Source organism: Podarcis erhardii (assembly GCF_964252035.2).
Source record: "Podarcis erhardii genome assembly, chromosome: 15".
In the NCBI taxonomy this organism is placed as follows: Eukaryota; Metazoa; Chordata; class Lepidosauria; order Squamata; family Lacertidae; genus Podarcis; species Podarcis erhardii.
In genome coordinates, this window is record NC_138505.1 from 36,813,901 (window position 1) to 36,833,923 (window position 20,023).

Sequence of the window (20,023 nt, forward strand, 5' to 3'; positions counted from 1 at the left end):
TTTGCAAGGTTTCTTGAGGGGCAGGAGAGAGTTGCAATATTCCCAAGGCCAAGAGGCTTAGTGGTGAAAACAACGGAGGCAGCATCTTCCTCATCAGTGAAGGCTGGTCCCTTAAAGCAAACGGGTTACTGCCCTGTCAGCTTGAATCTGCCCCCAGCCCACGCAGCGGCCTCCTTACTTGTATCCAGTTGAGGAGCTAGCCCTGCTTGCTGAATTCTTCCTCCTCCATCTCTGTCTTGCCCTTTGTGAAACTCAGCAGGGAGGAGGATGGGAATGATTTTGCCTGTCCTTGGCTCTGGTTCCACCTGCTGCCGGCCTCCTTGCCTTCCACCCTACTGGCCACCTGACCCCCTGAAACGCTTCTTGCTTTTCCCACCACTTCAAGCGGCGTGAAGCTGCTGAAACAAGCCTGCAGTTGGGGCAGTGCCCTGTTCCCACCAAAATGCCTTAATCAGTGAAAAAAGAATGCTACACAGTCAGGGGCGGAGGAAGGGACGGCGGTGGGGGTGGGTCACCCCGGGTGTCACCACTGCGGGGTGACAAAATGCCGGGCGGCACTTACTGCGGGGCCTGCAGCGCACCTGAGCCACACATCTCTTCTGGGAGTGACACAGCGGCTTGGGCGCCCACAGGCTCCGCGCTGCCCCAAACCGTCTGCCCACCACCTCCCCCTCAGCTGTAGGGCGGCTGAGTGGGAGGAGGCAGGCAGACTCCTCGGAGGCCTCACACAGCATCCTGCCCTGGCTGGCCCCGCCCCACAGGCAGCTGGCCCTGCTCCTGGGCGCAGGGCACACGCGCAACCCCAGGCGCCCGATTGGCTTGCTCCACCGCTGGATGCAGTGGGCTCATCCACACTTTGGAGTTGAAGCTCAGTTGAGCAAAACTCTTTGTATTTTCCACGCGTCCAATAAGATTCAAATTGGGGGCAAGGTCGGATTTCTGCAAGGCACAGCTGCAGATCAATGGGACCCAGTAGAATTAATTGGTACGCACTATACACAATAGCGATCAAAAGTGTGGGTGAGCCCAGTGTTGTTCTGGATGTATCACTGGCAGGGAATGGAAATATGGCAGCCCCAGGTAGCCCCGTGTGGGCTGCCGTCTTTTGATTTCAGCAGTGCCTCAATTGAAATGACACTGTGCTATGATGATATGGCAGTCTTCCAGCTGAGGCATTCTGGGGGAACATGGTGACTTGCCTTGCAGTGAATCGCTGCACCTGTGTGCCCCTTGAAGCATTGGGAAAAACCTTCCACGGAGGGTCTGCGGACTTTGAACAAAGGGTCACCAAGCACTCTTACCCAAACTATGGCTCCCAGGATATATTTGAAAAGGGTCTGAACATGTGGCGTAGATACGCACAATATATATGTTGGTTTGAAATGTGTGAAAAGAGAAGTGTGTTCTAATCTGTTGTTGTTGTTCAGCTTTTTTGGTTTTTTGGTTTAAAGATCTTTCTTTTGTTCTGCATCTTTCCCCTCCCCTTCCCTGTGTCTTTTTGTTTTTGTTTCTGTGTATATTGCTTTGCTCTTCATCCAGAACACCTTGGACAGCATGCAGGTATTTCGGTCAGAAAATAAAACCTCTTCTTTGCCCCCTCCCCCTCAACTCCACACCAAAGCCAAATGAGTGCCCACTGCCCACCCACCCCTTTGCATGAAATACCCGCACAATAGAGCCCTTGTTCCAAAAGCATGTTTAGTTACTGATCCAGATACCACTGGGGGAGCCAGGTGAATCAGAGCCAGTGGTATTACCTGGTGAACTTGGCACAGAGAATGCTTTATTACTCTCATACTCTCAAGCCTGCATTTTGATTCTGAGTGCTAGGATTTATGAGCATGCCCAGTAAGAATGATTCAAAAGCTTCGTGCAAAGTAGTAACTTCCAGGTGTTGCGTATGGATTTGTCTGAATTCAGATTATGTGGCCAGCTGGTTGGTTGACAAAGGGCTTATCCGCCCCTCTGTTTCCCTCCAGGGAAACCCAATCTTTAGCACTGAATCGGAACAAACAGCAATTGGGTTTTCAGCGGATTGCTGTTTGTTCTGATTTATCTCTAAAGAACAGATTTTCTGGGGAGAAATGGAGGGACAAAGGCAAGACGCCAGAACAACCGCTTTCAAGGCCCGGGACAAGCAGAAGTCTGAACAAGCCCTAAATAAGAAGACATGGTTATTTCATTGTTTCAGTTGCTAAAGGCAAGAATGGTGTCATGTAACTGGGGCCTGATAGTGAGTCAAATTCTGCCAGGGTGGCCCACCTACACCTCACTACAGAAGAGGATGCAGATTTGCATAAAATGTGCATATGGTGATTTATATATATACAGATGCAAATTTTTTAATGATATAGTACATTTCAACTTGGAAAGGGCTGTGATCTAGTGCCATATATGCAGGCTTAGGCTGCATAGACACTATCTTTAGATCACAGTTACAGTTCCCAGCAACCCTCAACAAACTACAGTACCCAGAATTCTTTGAGGCAAAGAATGTGCCTTAAATGTGTGGCATGCATGCAGCCGTAGTCTGCCGTCCAGGTACTCACTACTGTTGGGCAACTCCAAGGCCCTGCTACTCTCCATTCTTTCTCTTTAAACAGGACTTGGGCAGAACAGCCCTTCAGAGAGAGGGCACCTTCAAACCAGAGGACCGTTCTCTGACTGCCTCTCAGATGGAGAACCATTCTCTGTAAAGTAGGGCACATTGCCTCCCTCGTTACCTGAGCCCTGGAGAACTGCTGGAAGTCAGAACAGACAATACTGTGAACAGAGAGTCTGACTTGGTCTCCAGCCCATTCTCTTAGATAGGGAGGGAGGTCACCTGCAGTGAGAAAAAAAATATATCCAGAAGAAAACATGGAATTAATATTAATGATTTACCTTACAAGATTGACATAAGTATTACTGAGATAATACATGCAAAGATCTTTGTATACTTCAAAGGATGAAGTTAGGGATGTGGAACTTGAGATCATGCAGATGCTACCAGGCTCCACCTTCCACCTTCCCTGATATTTGGCCATGCCAGCTGAGGCTGATGATGTCGAGCTGTAACTTGGAGGCCTCAGGTTCTCCATTCCGGATCTAGGGAAGGAGCTTTGGCTTCCCATAGAGCAGAGATGGGGGACCTGTGGCCCTCCAGATGTTGTGGGATTCCAACTCCCATCCAAAATGACCAACAGTCAGGAGATGGTGGAAGTTCATTAACATCTGGAAGGCCACAGGTTCCCCACCCCTGACTTAGGAGCAGGGCCACAGCTCAGTGGCAGAGCCCATGCTTTGTAGGGAAAACCATTCCAGGTTCAATCCCTGGCATCTCTAATTTAAAAAAAATGATCTCATGTAGTCGGTGAGATGGAAAGACATCTTATCAGACACCCTGGAAGGCCACCAACCCTCAAAGGAGACAGTGCTGAGCTACTTTGTCAGGGAGAGGGAATAAATTTTGGCATAACAGCCTCCACAGTCCATTGAATCTAATGTTGGAGTGAGTCTCAATTCAGAAATTCCACCCAGGAAGTTGCTCCTCTTGCAGCTGTTTTGCCTGCTTCTGCTTCTGCATCAACTGTGACTATCCTAAAATGGATGTTTTGTTCCAGGTTTTAATGTCTGCCCTAGATTTCCAAAGGGGAAGCCCATCCATGGGAAACTCTTCCCCTCATTCAGCGCTTGCCCTGCCTCAACACACCTCAGGCAAAATGACTCAAAGTGGAAAGAAAGGCTGATCTTGAGGAAAGATCAGGTTTTTGGGGTGTGCACCATGTGGGGGCTGTTAGGGAACTGATGCTTCCCCTGTCATGCTCCTTCTGGGGTAGTTTGCCACCTTTGGTCATCACCCTGCACTAGACCCTCACTTGTTGCTCCTAGAAGCTGTCAGCATGTGACAGCAGCCACAGTTTTGACTGGCTGGGTAAACCAGGTGAGGGTAGCCAGTGGGTGTCAAACCCTCAATGAGTTAAGGACTTCCCCTGCATATGAAGACAGGCTCTGGCAGATGGAGTGAAGAATGGGTCCAGTGGTGAAGAAGAAGAGGGAAGTGAGGGGCAGATGGGGTCCATCAACCTGGGAAGGCAGTTTCTGCTGAGGTCCCTACACTCCTGCAGGGGGCTGCTGTCAAACCCCGGATCTCCTGTTTCTGGTGCTCCTTTTCCTCTTTGCAGTTGCTGCTTGTTCATCTGCCCTCTCTGGCCATTCATAGAAGCAACTTCTTTCACTTGCCATTCCCTCTCTGGGTGGCTGCATAGATTGGACCTAGGGGCAAGTAAAGCAGACTGCAGTGACCCAGAAGAGGAGGAGGAACAGCTGAGATCCCACACAAGGGAGCTGGGTTCAAACCCTGGTGTTCTGGGTTTGACTAAGAGATCTATTCCAAAGCTTTGCTTTTGTGGGTTCGGTAAAGAGAAATGGCACCACCAAAGCTTTTTCGCTTGAAGTTCATGCTGCTTCCTGTTCCAGCTGGAATTATTGAACAAAGCAATTCAGCAACATCTGGAAGTTATTCATTCATTGTTTGTTTAAAATAAGGGGGCTATTGAGCATTTTCTGGAGTGTGGACTCTTGAATATGTTCTGTTAGGGCCAATTCATGGCTTTGTTTTGGGACATGGTGTGGCGGGTCACTGGCAAGTGGTGACTGTAATAAAGGCCTCATAGTATCACATCAAAAGACCCATCTTAATCAAGCACTCCATTAGCCAGACACCCTTTAAAGTGAGGCATAATGGGGATCTAATCCCCCTCTTATCTGACCTCAACCCCTGGATGTCCTCTTCCTGAGCATAGAATCATAGAATTGTAGAGATGGAATGAACCCTGAGGGTCATTTAATCCAACCCCAGCAAACCAGTAATCTTATAAAAGGACCATACTTATAGCTCAATCCTGACAAAGTCTACTCAGAAGTAAATCCAGTTGAATTCAATGGGGCTTACTCCCAGGTAAGTGGAGTTAGGATTGCAGCCTTTGCAGCCATGGCTAGCAAACACAGAGAACTCTAATCTGCATGAAGTTGTGAGAGTAAATCCCATTAAGCATTGATTTCACAGTGGAACAGTCACCTGGTTGCTTCACCACATGCCCGAACCACAGTTTATAAGTTCGCCCTTCTCTTTCTGTGCACAGTGGCATGGTGAGCAGCAATCTAGGTGCTTACTGGTGCGACAAGATTGCCTCTTCGTGGTGGATCTGGCATCCAGCAAGCAGCTTTGCTGGCAAGGGCTGTAGCCTAATAACAGCTTAGCATATCCTTTGCTTTTATGGAACCCCAGTTCGCTTCCTGGAACTTAAGTGCCTAAGTCAGGCATAGGCAAATTTGGCCCTCCAGATGTTTTGGGACTACAACTCCCATCATCCCTAGCTAACAGGACCCGTGGTCAGGGATGGTGGAAATTGTAGTCTCAAAACACCTGGAGGGCCGAGTTTGCTATGCCTGGCCTAAGTTCACAGGGTTGTGATACCCTGGTCTCTTGAGAAAAGAGAGTGTGGGCCCTGGCAGTTCCTCACAACCAGGGCTGCGTGTGCCAAAACAAAACACCCAAATACTCTGCACCAATGTGTAGATTCAGATTCCACAGCCCATCAGAATTCATTCTTTTATCCATTGAGGGTAGAATCCTATACCATCCTATGCACCCCATGATGGCTCATCTAACGGCCATAAGAATAGGGGGGGGGGAGTTAAATGGGGGTCACACCAGCTCCTTGATTCCTGATGCCCATGTGAATATGCCAGCACCCTGCCCACCCCAAGGGAAAAGCCACAACATGTTATCTCCAAATGTTGTGACCCCACGTGCCGTGATCTCAGTTTTGGTGTTCTCCCTTTGCCCAGGCTAAGGTCCGTGAGCTAGAGGAGAAATGTCGGACGCAAGGCGAGCAGTTTAACCTCCTCTCCAAGGAACTGGAAAGGTTTCGGCAGCAAGCTGGGAAGATTGATCTCCTGACGAGTAACTCGTTGGCATCCACGGATATCCCTGGCTCACCTAGCAAATCCCTGTCCCAGTTCATGAACGGAATTGCCACATCCTTAGGCAAAGGTAAGAGCTGAGTGCTTTGGTTCGTAGAATGTCTAGAAAGATCTGCCCATTTCTGGAATACAGTGATACCTCGGGTTACATACGCTTCAGGTTACAGACGCTTCAGGTTACAGACTCCGCTAACCCAGAAATAGTGCTTCAGGTTAAGAACTTTGCTTCAGGATGAGAACAGAAATCGGGCTCCGGCGGCACGGTGGCAGCAGGAGGCCCCATTAGCTAAAGTGGTGCTTCAGGTTAAGAACAGTTTCAGGTTAAGAACGGACTTCCGGAATGAATTAAGTACTTAATCCGAAGTACCACTGTAGTACCAGAAGCTAGAGCAAATCAATGCCATCATGTGTTTCGGAATATCGACGAGTGGTTCATATATAATGCCAAACCATAGTTTGGCATTTCCCCAGGCTGGAGTCCTTCAACTCCCATCAGCACCAGCAGCAGGGTGAATGGTCAGTGACAATGGGAGCCGTAGGCCAACAGCATCCAATGGACATCAGACTGAGGAAGGCTATACGTCTTGAACAAACAGACCAGAGCTGCTCCCTCCCTCCTTCCCTTACACCAGGCAGCATGATGAAGTTGATGGAATTCAGCTTTTAGATCTCCCTCTCCCTCTCTCAACCCCCTGTTGAGTGGACCAGGACTGGAAGCTAGAATCTGACCCCATTCTGCAATCCTGTTTTTCAATCATAGCTTTCTGTTCCAGACAAAATGGCAAGTGATGGGTGGGGAAAGATTGCTGTGTGCAAGGGGAAGAGGGTCATGAAGTAGGGACAGGATGAGCCCAGGGTGCCTTGTTTTTCGTTAGGGTGACCACATAGAAGCATCGCCCCCAAATGTAAATGCATTCCCCACATAAGAGGACAAAAGAGAAAGCAGGCTTGCATAAAATGTGTGCATCTGTTTTTTATTATGCGAATTATAAAGTTGCAAATTATGCAAATGTTGTAATTTAAATATCATACCATAGAGAGGAAAGACTGTGACCAGGTGATCTCTGTCTCCTCATTCTGCTGTCTGGGTGCTTATACGTAGTTGATGGGCAACCTCCATTCTCCTGCACCTTTCCCTTAAGGCTCTTTCTCTTTAAATAGAGGGTTCCTTCTGACGGAGAACTATTCTCTGATTGCCCTTCCGACAGAGAAATGTTATCTGTAAAGTCAGACCCAGAACCCTACTGTCCATTCATGTAACGCCAGATCATGTCATTGCATCCGTAGCAGCCAAGAGACGCTCAATGAAGTTGAGTGAATCAGTTTTCCTTCTTGAGAATAGTCATGTGTTCTTTGAAATGTACCACTTCAGACATCAAGGGAAACAGTTGTTTGTGTGAATGGTAAGAGGCTGGGCTGTGCCCTTGAGCTCTGATCATGCCTTGCTTGACTGGATGGAGGACAGGTAGAAAGGGGTGTGCGAATGTGTGTACAAAGTAGCACAAAGGTAAAAATTAGCATTCATTGTGTAAAATTTGCAGTTGTCTATTCCCTTTGCATTTTTAGGGACCAGAGGAAGTATTATAATTGTCACGGTCTGGTCTACAGGTGATCAAAGTCCCAGCTGAGGAGGTTGGGACCGGGGTGGGAGCAGGAATGGGAGTCCAGAAGCCAGGAGCCAGGAAATCTAAGGGTCAGAGAGCCAGGAGTCAAGAAGCCAAGGTCCAGGAAGCAAGGAGTCATGAAGTCAAGGGTCCGAGGATCAGGAGTCAAGGAGTCAAACGCAGCAAGGCAGGGAACGTGTTGCTGTGGCAAAGAGCCGAAGGGAAAATGCTGACCTTGTATCCCACCAGGTGCTGTGAGTTACCAATCAGCCTCACCTGTGTGGCTGTGCCTTGCCTCTTCAGAACAAACTTAGGAAGGCCCCAGTCCTGCAAAGTCCTATTGGTCACAGGGCCTGGCTCCTGCACGCACTCCAGACAATAATCTAGAAATTGAAGAGGAACATTGCAGGGTCACCATTCCCTCTGTTCCCACTTCTACTTTCTCCTGCCTTGCTGATTGTAGTGTTCCTTAAGTTGTACATTTCCTAAACCATCACCTAAAAGCAGCAGTGTAGCTAGCCGCTCGGGTGTGTGTGTCCTGCAGCCAGGGGCAGGGCAAGCCACCCATGGGGGCGGGGGACACTGCATGGAGCCTCTCCGCCGCCACCCCCTCAGCTGTAGGGCGGTGGCGGAGGGGGAGAGGGAGGGCAGGCGCAAGTCCCATGCTGCCATTTCAGGCAGCGTGGAGCCCGCAGGAGCACAAGCCCCCATGTCACTCCCAGGAGAGACATGTGGCTCAGGCACGCTGCAGACACCACTGTAAGTGCCGACCTCCGCAGTGTGGTGCCTAATGCCAGCCGCATTTCGTTACGTTTGTTGACTGAACTAAAAAGTTTCATGAGCCCATTTATTATTTTTTTTAAAAAAGCAATCTCATATTTTTGTCATTTTGTCACCCCCTCAGTGATGACACCTGGGGCAGACCGCACCTCCACACCCCCTTCCTCTGCCTAAAAGCTTTTGTTTGGATCATCTGGGGTGGTGGTGGGGCTTTTGCTGAGGCTTTTCTGTCTTGCCAATAGTAGCTACTGCTAACTAGCAGAGCCTCGTCTCCTTAGCTTGCTTTTAAGTGCATCAATAATTTCCAAAGGTCACAGCTGCATCGCTGGCTGGAGGGTTACCCGAGGACACTTGGAACCATTCCAGTGTGCCAATTTGCACACGTAGTTCTGTCTCCACAGGCCCTTGCCCTCTGATGAGGCTTGGCGCTGGCAAGTTGGGCCAATTCAGATTTCATGTGTGCATGTGCTTATTATTGAACAAACGCTTCCAGTTCAACTACAAAGCTGTGTGTTGTGAGTTGAGGAGGTTTCCGTATTATTTTCCTTAAAGCTAGCAGACATCTGATATTGGATTTCTGGGTGAGTTTAAATAAACATGCATGTATCTGGCTTGACCCTTATATGAAGTCATGGGCAGAGCCTGGAAAGGCTCGTTTTAAAAAGGAACTAGTCCAAATTCAATTTGTCTGAAAAGTAACTAATTCCAACTAACACTCACCCTTTTACAAAATGATTTTGTTCTGTGCACGTTTCAATTCAAGTTCATCCTCTGTGGGTTGAGGCAGGGGTGGAATTAAGCATTCAGAACACTATAAACTGCCACAGTGGAAAGCATCAAAACACTCACACACACAATGCAATGTGAATAGTTTGATTTATTTCCCCTCAATGATTGTGAATTTTAAAGGCCCAAAGAGTCTATAAACAGTTAAAAAGACACACACGTGAGAATGAGCTCGTTCAGAGCATAGCTGTCAACCTTCCCTTTTTTTGCGGGAAATTCCCTTATTCCAGTGCCGTTTCCCGCTGCTTCCTGTTGCTATCCCGGATTGTTAGATATCCCGTAGACTGTCCCCGGGACAGGTGAGGCTGCTGGTCCCTTATTTTCAAATCTGAAAGTTGACAGCTATGGTTCAGAGTCCTACCTTGAAACAAACTTCATTCATGTTTAGGTCACCTGGCAACTATGGGAACTGCTTTCAGATATCTTTGAGCTGATTTGGTGCACTTTGTTAAACTCAACCTAGTTCAATCCAAATTCTGCTTGTGGGAAACATTCCTGCTTCTGTGTATACAAGGAAACCTTACTGGGCCATGCCCAACGCCCAGCAGATATTCCTGATCGTATGCAGACATCTGAGCAACCATCATTTCGCATTTAATAGATTTTTACCCTGCTCTTCAAATAGAATTTACCAGGGTGACCAAACACAATGCCTTGCTGGAGGTATCTAAGTGGAGGTTGAAAGATACTCTGTCAGGGATTCTGTAGTTGTGGGATTCCTGCACTGAGCAAATGTTGGACCCTTGCAACTAAGGACCCAACTTCCATAGCATTCTTCTCTCATCCATCACCTGGACCGGCTCTGACATTAAACAGAGTGAAGCATCTGCCTCAGATGGTGAATGTGGTGGGGTGCTGGAGCTGGTGTTTGCAAGGATGATTTTCCTTCCAACCTGTCTTATCTAGAGTCAGCAGTGTTTCTGCTTCATGGCAGTTCAGTTTCAGCCAAATACTATGTTAGTCGCTGTCTGCCGTTTAATGGAATCTACCAAATTATTTCTGCAGCTAATGAATTTAATGTACTTATTGACATAATTATTTCCACACTATTTATTTTAATGCAAAGGCTGTTCATTTCGATGCAAAATATGCACAGTTTAAGTGGGAAAATAACCATTATGATTGCGTATCATTTGTAGACTGAAAATGAAAACAGCAAGTACCATTTTGTATTTATTTACAGTGGACGCTCGGATTGCAAATGTGATCCGTGCGGGAAGCATGTTTGCAACCTGCAGCGCCACGTGTGTGCACGCACGGGTTGCGATTCGGCACTTCTGCGCATGTGCAAAGCAGGATTTAGTGCTTCTGCGCATGCGCGACCGTCGAAACCCGGAAGTAACCCGTTCTGGTACTTCTGGGTTTTGGCGCATCCATAACCCGAAAAAACACAACCTGAAGCGTCCGTAACCTGAGGTATGACTGTATTTTATTTCAGAAAGTTTATACACCCCTTGACTGTAAAAAAAAATAGTCAGTGCAGTTAGCATTGTTAGAAAACATTTCAAAACAAAAAAATCAGCAATACGCCACAAAAAGATTAAAGCATACATCCATTTGCTGGGCTGATTTCTATTGTGGACATGGGACAAATGAGCAAACACCAGCAATTACTGCTTCTCTCTGTATTTTCATCAGAATTCTTCGACATTCCTGGGTGTTGGAGCAATCTTTTCAAACTTCCAGAACCTGAAAAGCTGAATTATGGACTGCTGCCATGTGTACACACTTTGGGTTCAGAGCTGGGACGTGGGAAATGTAAAAACAAAAAGCTTTGTCAGGTTGCATTAAATTGTACAAGCCAAATCCACTTTGAAAAGTCACACAAGTCTTCCAGCTGCAGCCAATTGGGAATCCGTTCTGGGTAAAAAGATAGCAATCTTCTTGGCACAGCCAATCGGTAAGATATTCTGTTCATCAGATATCAAGGACAGTTTAATGTGCTCTCCTGGGTGTTCAGAATAGTCCATAATTGATCAATCAATAGCAGTATGAATTACTTTGTGCAAATGTTCTTTAAGTGCTGCTGGCTAATTTGTGCCCTGAGACCTTTAAATTGAGGAGTCTGCCACACTGCAGTGTTTTCTGTTAGTGAATACTTTTGCTTTCCGTGGGGCCATGCCTGGGCCTTGTTTAGGAGGTGGCTGAATACCAGTTTCTGGGAATTACAACCGAGGAGGGCACTGTTGCACTCACCTCCTGCTTCCAAGTTTACCAGAAGCATTGGTATGCTCAACGTAAGAGCAGGGGGCGGAACTAGTTGGACCAGGAGAGCCTTGTGTTCTTAGGGTCATTCCATACAAGGCTAAATTTGCCATTGAGCACACCATCTCCCCAACCCACACACCCCAACACCCATACGTCATACCCTCCTTGTTTTCACCTCACTGGAATGTGCCCTTGAATTCTGACAATGCCTCTTGCTCGCCTGGATGGACAGACATGTGTGAGTGTAAACAAAATGGTTGGTGTACAAATTGTTAGAATATTCCGTTCCACCTTAAGGGAGAGGCATGCCTGTTTACATTGCAGCACAGCTTGCTGGGAACTTCCGTTTGTGTATAGCTTTCGCTTTTAGCGTTCTTGCTTTGGACACGAAGGAGATCAGACATGTTTTCCTTTTGTCCAGATGTATGCTGAATAAACTGCTTGTAAATATGCTTACACAACCACTCCTTCCACTTCTGTTTGCACATTATCTCTGCGTGCCCCAGCTTCTGAAGCTGTTGGTTGCAGATGTTGCAACAAGGACTGGAGATTGACCTGCACACTGGCCAGTGGGCTGGAGCTAGCTGGGGGCCTGCCAATTGCCCCTTTTCCTTGGTTGTATGCCAACACAAATGTCTTTGCTCCACTCACTTTTGCTTTGGGCTCTCTGCCCATCACCAGCAGCCTATGGGCCTCAGAAGGTTGCCCACAAGGGAATGATGTGTTCCCCAGGGGTCATGAAGGTTCTTCAGCCCTGGTCTAGATGAATATGCTCAGGCAACTGAGATGATTTCATCTGGGAAGGAATGGTGCTCATAGTTTACAGTGCTTCAGAATAATTAAAGCCAATTGCAGAGTATGAGTCATGGCATCAGCCTCTGAAAGCCAGCTGTTTATGTGCTTCAAGATGCTTTCTGGGGTTCAGAACAGAATCTGTGGAACTAGGGCTGACTAGCAGATTTCCTGCAGATCCCTTGCAGAAACTGAATCAGTGGTATGCTTTAAGTAATTATTATTATTTATTATATTTGTATACCACTCTTCATCTGTAGATCTCAGGGCGGTTCACAACATAAAAAACACAAAATACAGTGGTACCTCTGGTTACAAACTTAATTCGTTCTGGAAGTCTGTTCTTAACCTGAAACCATTCTTAACCTGAGGTACCACTTTAGCTAATGGGGCCTCCCACTGCTGCCTGCTCATCCTAGGGTAAAGTTCTTAACCTGAGGTACTACGTCCAGGTTAGCGGAGTCTGTAACCCGAAGTGTTTGTAACCCAAGGTACCACTGTACATAATAAAAACAAAAACAAACCAATAACACTCCAGTCATCTCATGGAGGAGGCACATGAATGACAGCCTGAGACAATGATCGCAGGGTCTGGCTCGGTTCTATGGAGAGAGATGGTCCTTGAGGTATTGCAGTCCTGAGTACAGTGGTACCTCGCAAGACGAAATTAATTCGTTCTGCAAGTTTTTTTGTCTTACGATTTTTTCATCTTGCGAAGCGCGGACTTTGGAAAAGCTTCAAAAATCACCAAAGTCTTCAAAAACCTCAAAAAAGGCTACCACACCGCGTGCTATGAGTTGCTCCTCGAAGTGAATGCACGGTTTTAAGAAAAAGGAAACAAACTTGTGAGACAAAGGAAACAACCTTGCAAGACGTTTTCGTCTTGCGAAGCAAGCCCATAGGGAAATACGTCTTGCGAAGCAACTCAAAAAACGAAAAACTCTTTCGTCTTGCAAGTTTTTCGTCTTACAAGGCATTCGTCTTGCGAGGTACCACTGTAATATCAGGCTCTAGACTTATTTGTCTTACTCCACTCCCTCTTTAAGATAGCAATGTGTCTTCTTTTACTTACTGTATTTTTCGCTCTATAACACGCACGTGACCATAACACACACGTAGTTTTTAGAGGAGGGAAATCCGTAGGCCACCCGTAGGCATTTCCTCCATAACACGCACAGACATTTCCCCTTACTTTCTAGGAGGAAAAAAGTGAGTGTTATGGTGCAAAAAATACGGTAATTCAAAATGTAGCTAACCAGGTTCTTGTGAATAGGGCCCTGGAAGCCTGCCTTGAGAGCACCTCTGGGCAGAGCACCCACAAATGTGAAAACAAAACAAATTCCTTCCAGTAGCACCTTAAAGACCAACTAAGTCAGTTCTTGGTATGAGCTTTCGTGTGCATGCACACTTCTTCAGATACACTGAAACAGAAGTCACCAGACCCTTCTATATAGTGAGAAGGTGGGGAGGGGTATTACTCAGAAGGGTGGTGGGAATGGGTGATTGGCAGATAGCTGTGATGAGCCTGTTGACGAAAAGACTTAGTTAAAGACTTAGTTGGTCTTTAAGGTGCTACTGGAAGGAATTTGTTTTGTTTTGACTATGGCAGACCAACACGGCTACCTATCTGTAACCACAAATGTGAGTTTGGAAAGGATGCACTGATATTTGTGTACAAGCAGGAGGGGAAAATGCATTTGCTTCTTTAACCAAAGCGTTGGGACTCCATGGGGCTTTTTGACGAGGTGGTCGTACCCCATCCGGTACGGAATTAGGTCCTTGACTTTTTGACAAAATCTATAAATGCTGCAGCAAGTTGTGTCTGCAAAATGGCCGTTTTGAAGAAGCAGGGTTCTTTTTTTGAGGGGGGGGAGGGAGGGACGTGCCATACTCTGTTTGCCTCTGCTCTACACTGTTGTTCCCTGGGAGCTGCAAATATGGAAGCAGAAAATAGCAAATGGAGCCTAATTATATCAGCAGTAGCAGCAGCTGTAGCAAAGCCACAGCGGCCAATTTAGGACGGTGCTGACATCCTCAAATATCCTCTCCGAACCTCTCTGCCTCCCTCCCCTTCCTTTTAATTAAAATAGTCTGCAGTGTACTTTTCAAAGCCTGGATCTGTGCATATGGTTCAGGGTGAAAATTTATATCTGACTCATCCAGGTCTCTGACTCGAAATCAGTTCACAAAATGAGTTTGCTGTTGCCTGCTTTTTTCTGCTCTCTGGTGTGCTTGCAAGAGCCACTTACACCTGCCATTTCTTCCCTAGCCCAGACTACATGTAGTGGGGCTTCATAGCCCTACTAATTGCAGATAGACAATACAATGCTTTCCTGTCATGCCCTTTGCTGTAAAACAGTTGCCTGGAGGTGGTGATGCCATCGTGCAATGTGTTGCTGCAAACTGCAAACTTAGGACCAATCTGAAGAGTCCTTCTTGTGGTATAGCCCTTTCCAGCCAGAAAGTACCAGGTTTAGTGTCCAAATATGTAGAGATCTAATCCTGGCTTTCCTGAGTATACCTGTGAGATACACATGTTTGTGTCTCATTCTTACATTACCCCTTCCCCCACTGTTTGGCCATGCTTTAAAGATCTCCGGGTGCCTGCAAAAGACCCATTTATTGAGCATGCATCCTGATTTTCTTGCATAAAGCTTCCATGGGAATTAGACGGTGCCTGCTTTTTATTGAGCATTCTTTCTGATTTGTTTGCAAGGCAGTTATGCCAGAATGAGCATCCTGATTTGATTGTGAAGTGGTTATGCATTTCCATGAATCAATCATATACCCAATACCTTCTTTATGCATTTCCCCATCACTTTCCTAACAGCAAAAGTGGATTTGTTGGGTTCACACCTACACCATACATTTAAATCACATTCAACACACATTTAAAACACTAGGCATCTCCCAGGGAATCCTGGGAACTGTAATTTAGCTATCACAGGACACAGTTCCTGGCACACTTGGCACACTAGCACTCCCAGGATTGTTTAGGGGAAGCCATGTGCTTTAAATGCATGGTGTAGATTTGTGACAGAGAACTTTGATCCACTTTAATTGCACTCTCCTAAATTTGAATGGAGAGGCTTATTATAGCCATTCTTTTCATGTGATAAGCAGTTAATTTGCCGGAGTTCACTACCTAGGTCCTGGCAATTACTTGTACACTTCAGCACTAAGCTTTCCCTGCCACACAATGTGTGAAATGGTCCAAAATGTGAGCAAGTTAAAATAAGACAGATACACCAACCCAGTGCAAGTTATCTCTCCACCCCCCACCCCCGCTTCCTTCTTGCCCGCTGAAGTTTGAGCCATCAGCCTCTGTGCAACTCTATGCAGAGATGGCATCTGGTTCTAGAGGGCTTCCTGCGGTCTGGACTCTTTAGCCCTGTGGAGTGCCTCCATTTTGCTACGGTAGAAGCGATTTCTCAGGGCAGCTATAAAACAAAATGGCTGTGTTTCAGAGACACTCAAATCTATTTTTTTTTATAATATTTATTAAAAGTTTCCAGTTATAACAAAAAAAAAAAAACATCCAAATTTAAGATCTTATTTTCCATAACATCTTTCCAGGACTTCCCCTCCCCTCCCCCTCTTATATTCCAAATCTTACAAATAAATTCAGCAATTTATTATCCCAGATTTTAACCTTATTATCATTAGCCCAGTTTAAAAATATTTTCCCATCTCCTAAGATCGACCTATTCCCTTCCACGCGTTCCCCCCTTTAATATACATAATAGATTAAAATATAATAAAATAAAATATGATTTTACACCCTTTGGATTCCAAATTTCCCTCCCCCTTTTCCTGGTTGCGTTCCCCATATTTATCAACATCTGATGTCTTCCTGGAGCTCCCACATTTATTTAAACCATAGTCCTTTACCAGTCTTCTTTAATTTTAATTTTAAATGTCCAATCTTGGAAGGAGTCTATCTCAAAAAAGCCCATTTTTTCCATCCAGATTTTTATATACTTGGGAGTAAAAACTCCAATTTTATTTCTTAAACCTTTCAAATCTGGATGTCCCAAATGTTCCCACCTCCAACTTTGTCTGTGACAGAGACACTCAAATCTATCTTAGCACCATGCAGATACTGCGAGTAGACTGCAGCTATGTCATAGAGACATAGACTATTAATTTCTGGGAGAAGATGAAAATAGTAATAAGGTCTGTGCCAAATGCTGTTTAGGCAGCTCTTGGTATGAAAGTTGTGCTTTTTGGAAATACCCTCAAAACAACAATCCCAAACATACCCCCCCATTTTGTTTGTGACTGTCTTTGTTACCCCTTTAGAGCCATTTCTTCTCTTTCTCCTTCTCCACACATTCCCAGCCAATTAGAGATCACACGGTGAATGTAATAACATAAGGTCATCCAAGGGTAGTCAATGTGGTTGACTCTCCAGGTGTTATTTGGAGTCTTCCTGTTGGAGGGTTGATGAAAGGGGATGTCCTGCAACAGTTGAAGGGTGTCATACTGGTGGTGTGGTGATGTAAGTGAACACAAAGGCTTATAATTCATGTGAGGAATGCATGGAGGGGAGGCATTGGACTCTTAGCAAAGACAGCAGGGCTCCATGATTTGTTGCCATGCACGTATCTGGTGGATTCATTGCCACACAGGGGTCAGCAAACTTTTACAGTGGAGGGTCGGTCCACTGTCTCTTAGGCCTTGTGGGGGGCCGGACTATATTGGGGGGGATGAATGAATTCATATGCCCCACAAATAACCCAGAGATGCATTTTAAATAAAAAGGCACATTCTACTCATGTAAAAACACGCTGATTCCCGGACCGTCTAGGGGCCAGATTTAGAAGACGATTGGGCCGGATCTGCCCCCCGGGCCTTAGTTTTCCTACCCATGCCATAAGACAGTAACAAGGAGAATTGGCCTTTGCAATCGGCCTTCCTCCTCAAATCATCCTAAACAGCTGCTCTCTTGTTCGACATTCAGCACCATTGCTGTTTGACAGCTCCCCTATCTTGTTCAGAAGGCCAGAAACAGCACATTGCAGCCTTAAGAATCCCCATTTGGGATGTTCCTTGAGCTCCATGTGGGAAGCAACTGGTCTACAGGATTTGGGGAAGGCAGATGGGATTTGAAACCAACTCAAAACCATGTAGCCAACATGATGAGCTAATTGACATCTTTTGGGGAAAAGTTAGTTCCCTCCAAAGCTCTCTCTTAAAAAAAAAAAATACTCATAATTGGTGATTGATTTCTAAGTCAAGCTGAGAGGAGTTCACTCATCACTAATCTTCATATGTTCAAGCTACCACTCTCTTGATACGCCTTTCTGGACTCTGGGTTGGTTCTAGGGGTACAGCTGGTCCTCTTTGGAGCCCACAGACATCCTGTTGCCAATGTTAGTGTATGAAAATGCTTAGGAAGGAGGGGAAGTTGTCTCCCATCACTGGTTGTGTAATGGGAACTGTCCAAAAGATGTGATTTGATGTTCATGCAGCAGCATCATAAGACTAAGTAACATAGGCAGCTGTCAGAGGTAAGCCAAGAAATGGGGGGGCCCAGGAGTCCCTGCCCACCCCTGTAATCTAAAATCAGTAGCTAAGGGGGTTGGAACATAAGATGATGGAACTGCCATCCCTAACAACAACAACAATTTGTGTGTTGCTGAAGATTGCCACTATACCTGCCAGTTTCCTGAGATGTTACATCCTTTCTCTTTTTCACACAGGTCATGAAAGCTCCTCAGGAGGCCACTGTGTGATCTCAGAGTTCATACGACCCCTACAACTATCCAGTGACAAACCAGAGCAATTGTCCATCAAGCCAACTTTCCTGTCCCGGTCACGATCTGGCAGCCCAAGATGCAGGTTTGAATCAGACGTAAGTTGAAAATGGCTTTGGACAAACCTGTCTCTTCTTCAACTGTTGGGACTAGTTTTTTGTTAAGAAGGGCTGATGATATAGATGAGGGTTAAGGAACCTCTGGCTCTCCAGAGGTTTCTTAACACACACACACACACACACACACACACACACATTCAGTTTTCAAAAATTTACAGATACACACCTTACAATCGCATACTTCCAATACAAATGCATATTAAACTTCCCCCCTTTGGTGGTTTGTTATTTGAATTTTTAACACTTCATTTCCCACTATACTCCATTTTTTAGTTATTCTAGCATTTGTCTTGATAATAATTTTAATTGCTTGATTTAAGTTAACCCTACCAATGCACTTACTTGCATCCCCTAATTTTTCAGATATTCTACAAGTGCTCCCCACTCTTTAATCATTTTCCTCCCTCTTGATTTCTTTCTGCACCTGTTAATTCTGCCATTTCGGCATAATCCGTCGGTTTAATCAGCCACTCTTCCTTGGTTGGTACAGCATCCTCTTTCCACCTCTGGGCAAATACCATTCTGGCTGCAGTTGTGGCATACATAAACAAATTTTCAGGTCCTTCAGAATCTCTGTATTCTGCCTTTTGTCATGCTTGCTGGGGCTAAGGGAAGTTTAGCAACATCTGGAGGAGCAAAGGTTCCCTATACGTGATGTAGGTAACATGACTGTGTGCACCAATCCCAAGGAAAATGGTCAAGTTTGCACGCTGAGTACAAACAAAAGTCAGAATGTTTTATTATATTTTTAAAATTTTGTTGGAAGCCATCTAGAGTGGCTGGGGAGACCCAGCCAGATGAGTGGGGTGTAAATAAATTATTATTATTATTATTATTATTATTATTATTATTATTATTATTGGAACAAAAATTGAGGAACCTTGGAAATGGCAAACTTCTTCCTTTCCTCACACCCCTGCTCCCTTATCCTCTTATGTCCCTCCAGTCCTTTTGAGATGAGCCAAAATTCCCTATTTTGTCAACCCAGTGAACTATGGTTTTGCACTTGCCCTGCAAACTAGGCTCACAACCTAGGATCAAACCCCGGTTTCCAGGGCAAGCAGAATCCATTATTTGCTGCTTCTGGTGAAATGGCAAACAGTGGTTCACCTCAGGCATGGCTCAAGGGGGAGTTTGGTCATGGTGGGCAGGGGGGGGGCCCCCGGGAACGCTGATTCTCATTGCTCACTCAAGAAACACAAAACTTTGGTCTGTTGCTATGTCTGAACACTCCGGTGTTACCTGAGCGGTTACTCCTGTAATGATTCTAGACCTCTTCCTGTTTTAATTGCTGGATAACCAGACATATATAATGTAGAGGAAGCCTTGCTTCAATGGAGACAGCCAAGAAGAGGGTACACAGCTCTGTTGGTTTTTTAAATAATGATGTCAGCAATGGTGCTAGAGGGAAAACACACTCTGAATAAGATATAAGAAAATGATATTGAAATGTCAGGACATGCTTATGGGGGTGTTTTTCTTTTTTTCTCCCCATCCCAACATTTTAAAAGAAATGCTCTTGTATGTGTTTGTGCACATATGCATTCATCTTTCACTTTACTTTGTATGGTACTTGATACTTGAATTAACAACACACACCCCACTTACGTCACGGATCAGCTCCACTCCCAAGTGGAGCCAATCCCAGCAGAGTTTGCATTTTGATTCAAATGCAAAAGGTGTCAAACACAAGCCCTTCTTGCAGAGTGCAGTTTAAGACTTCAGATTGTTCCTTTGCAGACACATCAAGTTGGACTGTTTGACATTAATGGGGCAAAAGTGTATATACCTTCTATACACACTTACCTCATAAATCTCATTGAGCTGTGTAGGACTTTCTTCTGAGCAGAAAGGAATAGGATTGTACTGTTTGTGCGTTGCAAAACAGGTTGGATCAGAATACGCTGAAAGCCAGGGGGAATGTGTCTGTGTGTATTTTAAGCAGCTATCGCTCTATCTTACTCCCACCACTCTGAAAATAGGACGCTGGCACAGAGACCCAGGTTGG

The 20,023-nt window shown here is 45.7% G+C and overlaps 1 protein-coding gene across 16 annotated transcripts in view; it reads left to right on the forward strand.

Annotated features, from left to right (window-relative positions):
- The window catches only part of RIMBP2 (RIMS binding protein 2), a 185,706-nt gene that overhangs the window by 117,449 nt on the left and 48,234 nt on the right, over nt 1-20,023 (forward strand). For 9 of the 16 annotated variants that reach the window (XM_081842214.1, XM_081842210.1, XM_081842203.1 and 6 more), the window contains 3 exons: nt 1,540-1,560; nt 5,833-6,037; nt 17,843-17,994. In XM_081842214.1, coding sequence (XP_081698340.1) covers nt 1,540-1,560; nt 5,833-6,037; nt 17,843-17,994 — 378 coding nt within the window. The remainder of the gene's footprint in view (nt 1-1,539; nt 1,561-5,832; nt 6,038-17,842; nt 17,995-20,023) is intronic. The other 7 variants (XM_081842215.1, XM_081842208.1, XM_081842205.1 and 4 more) reach the window with 1 other exon arrangement.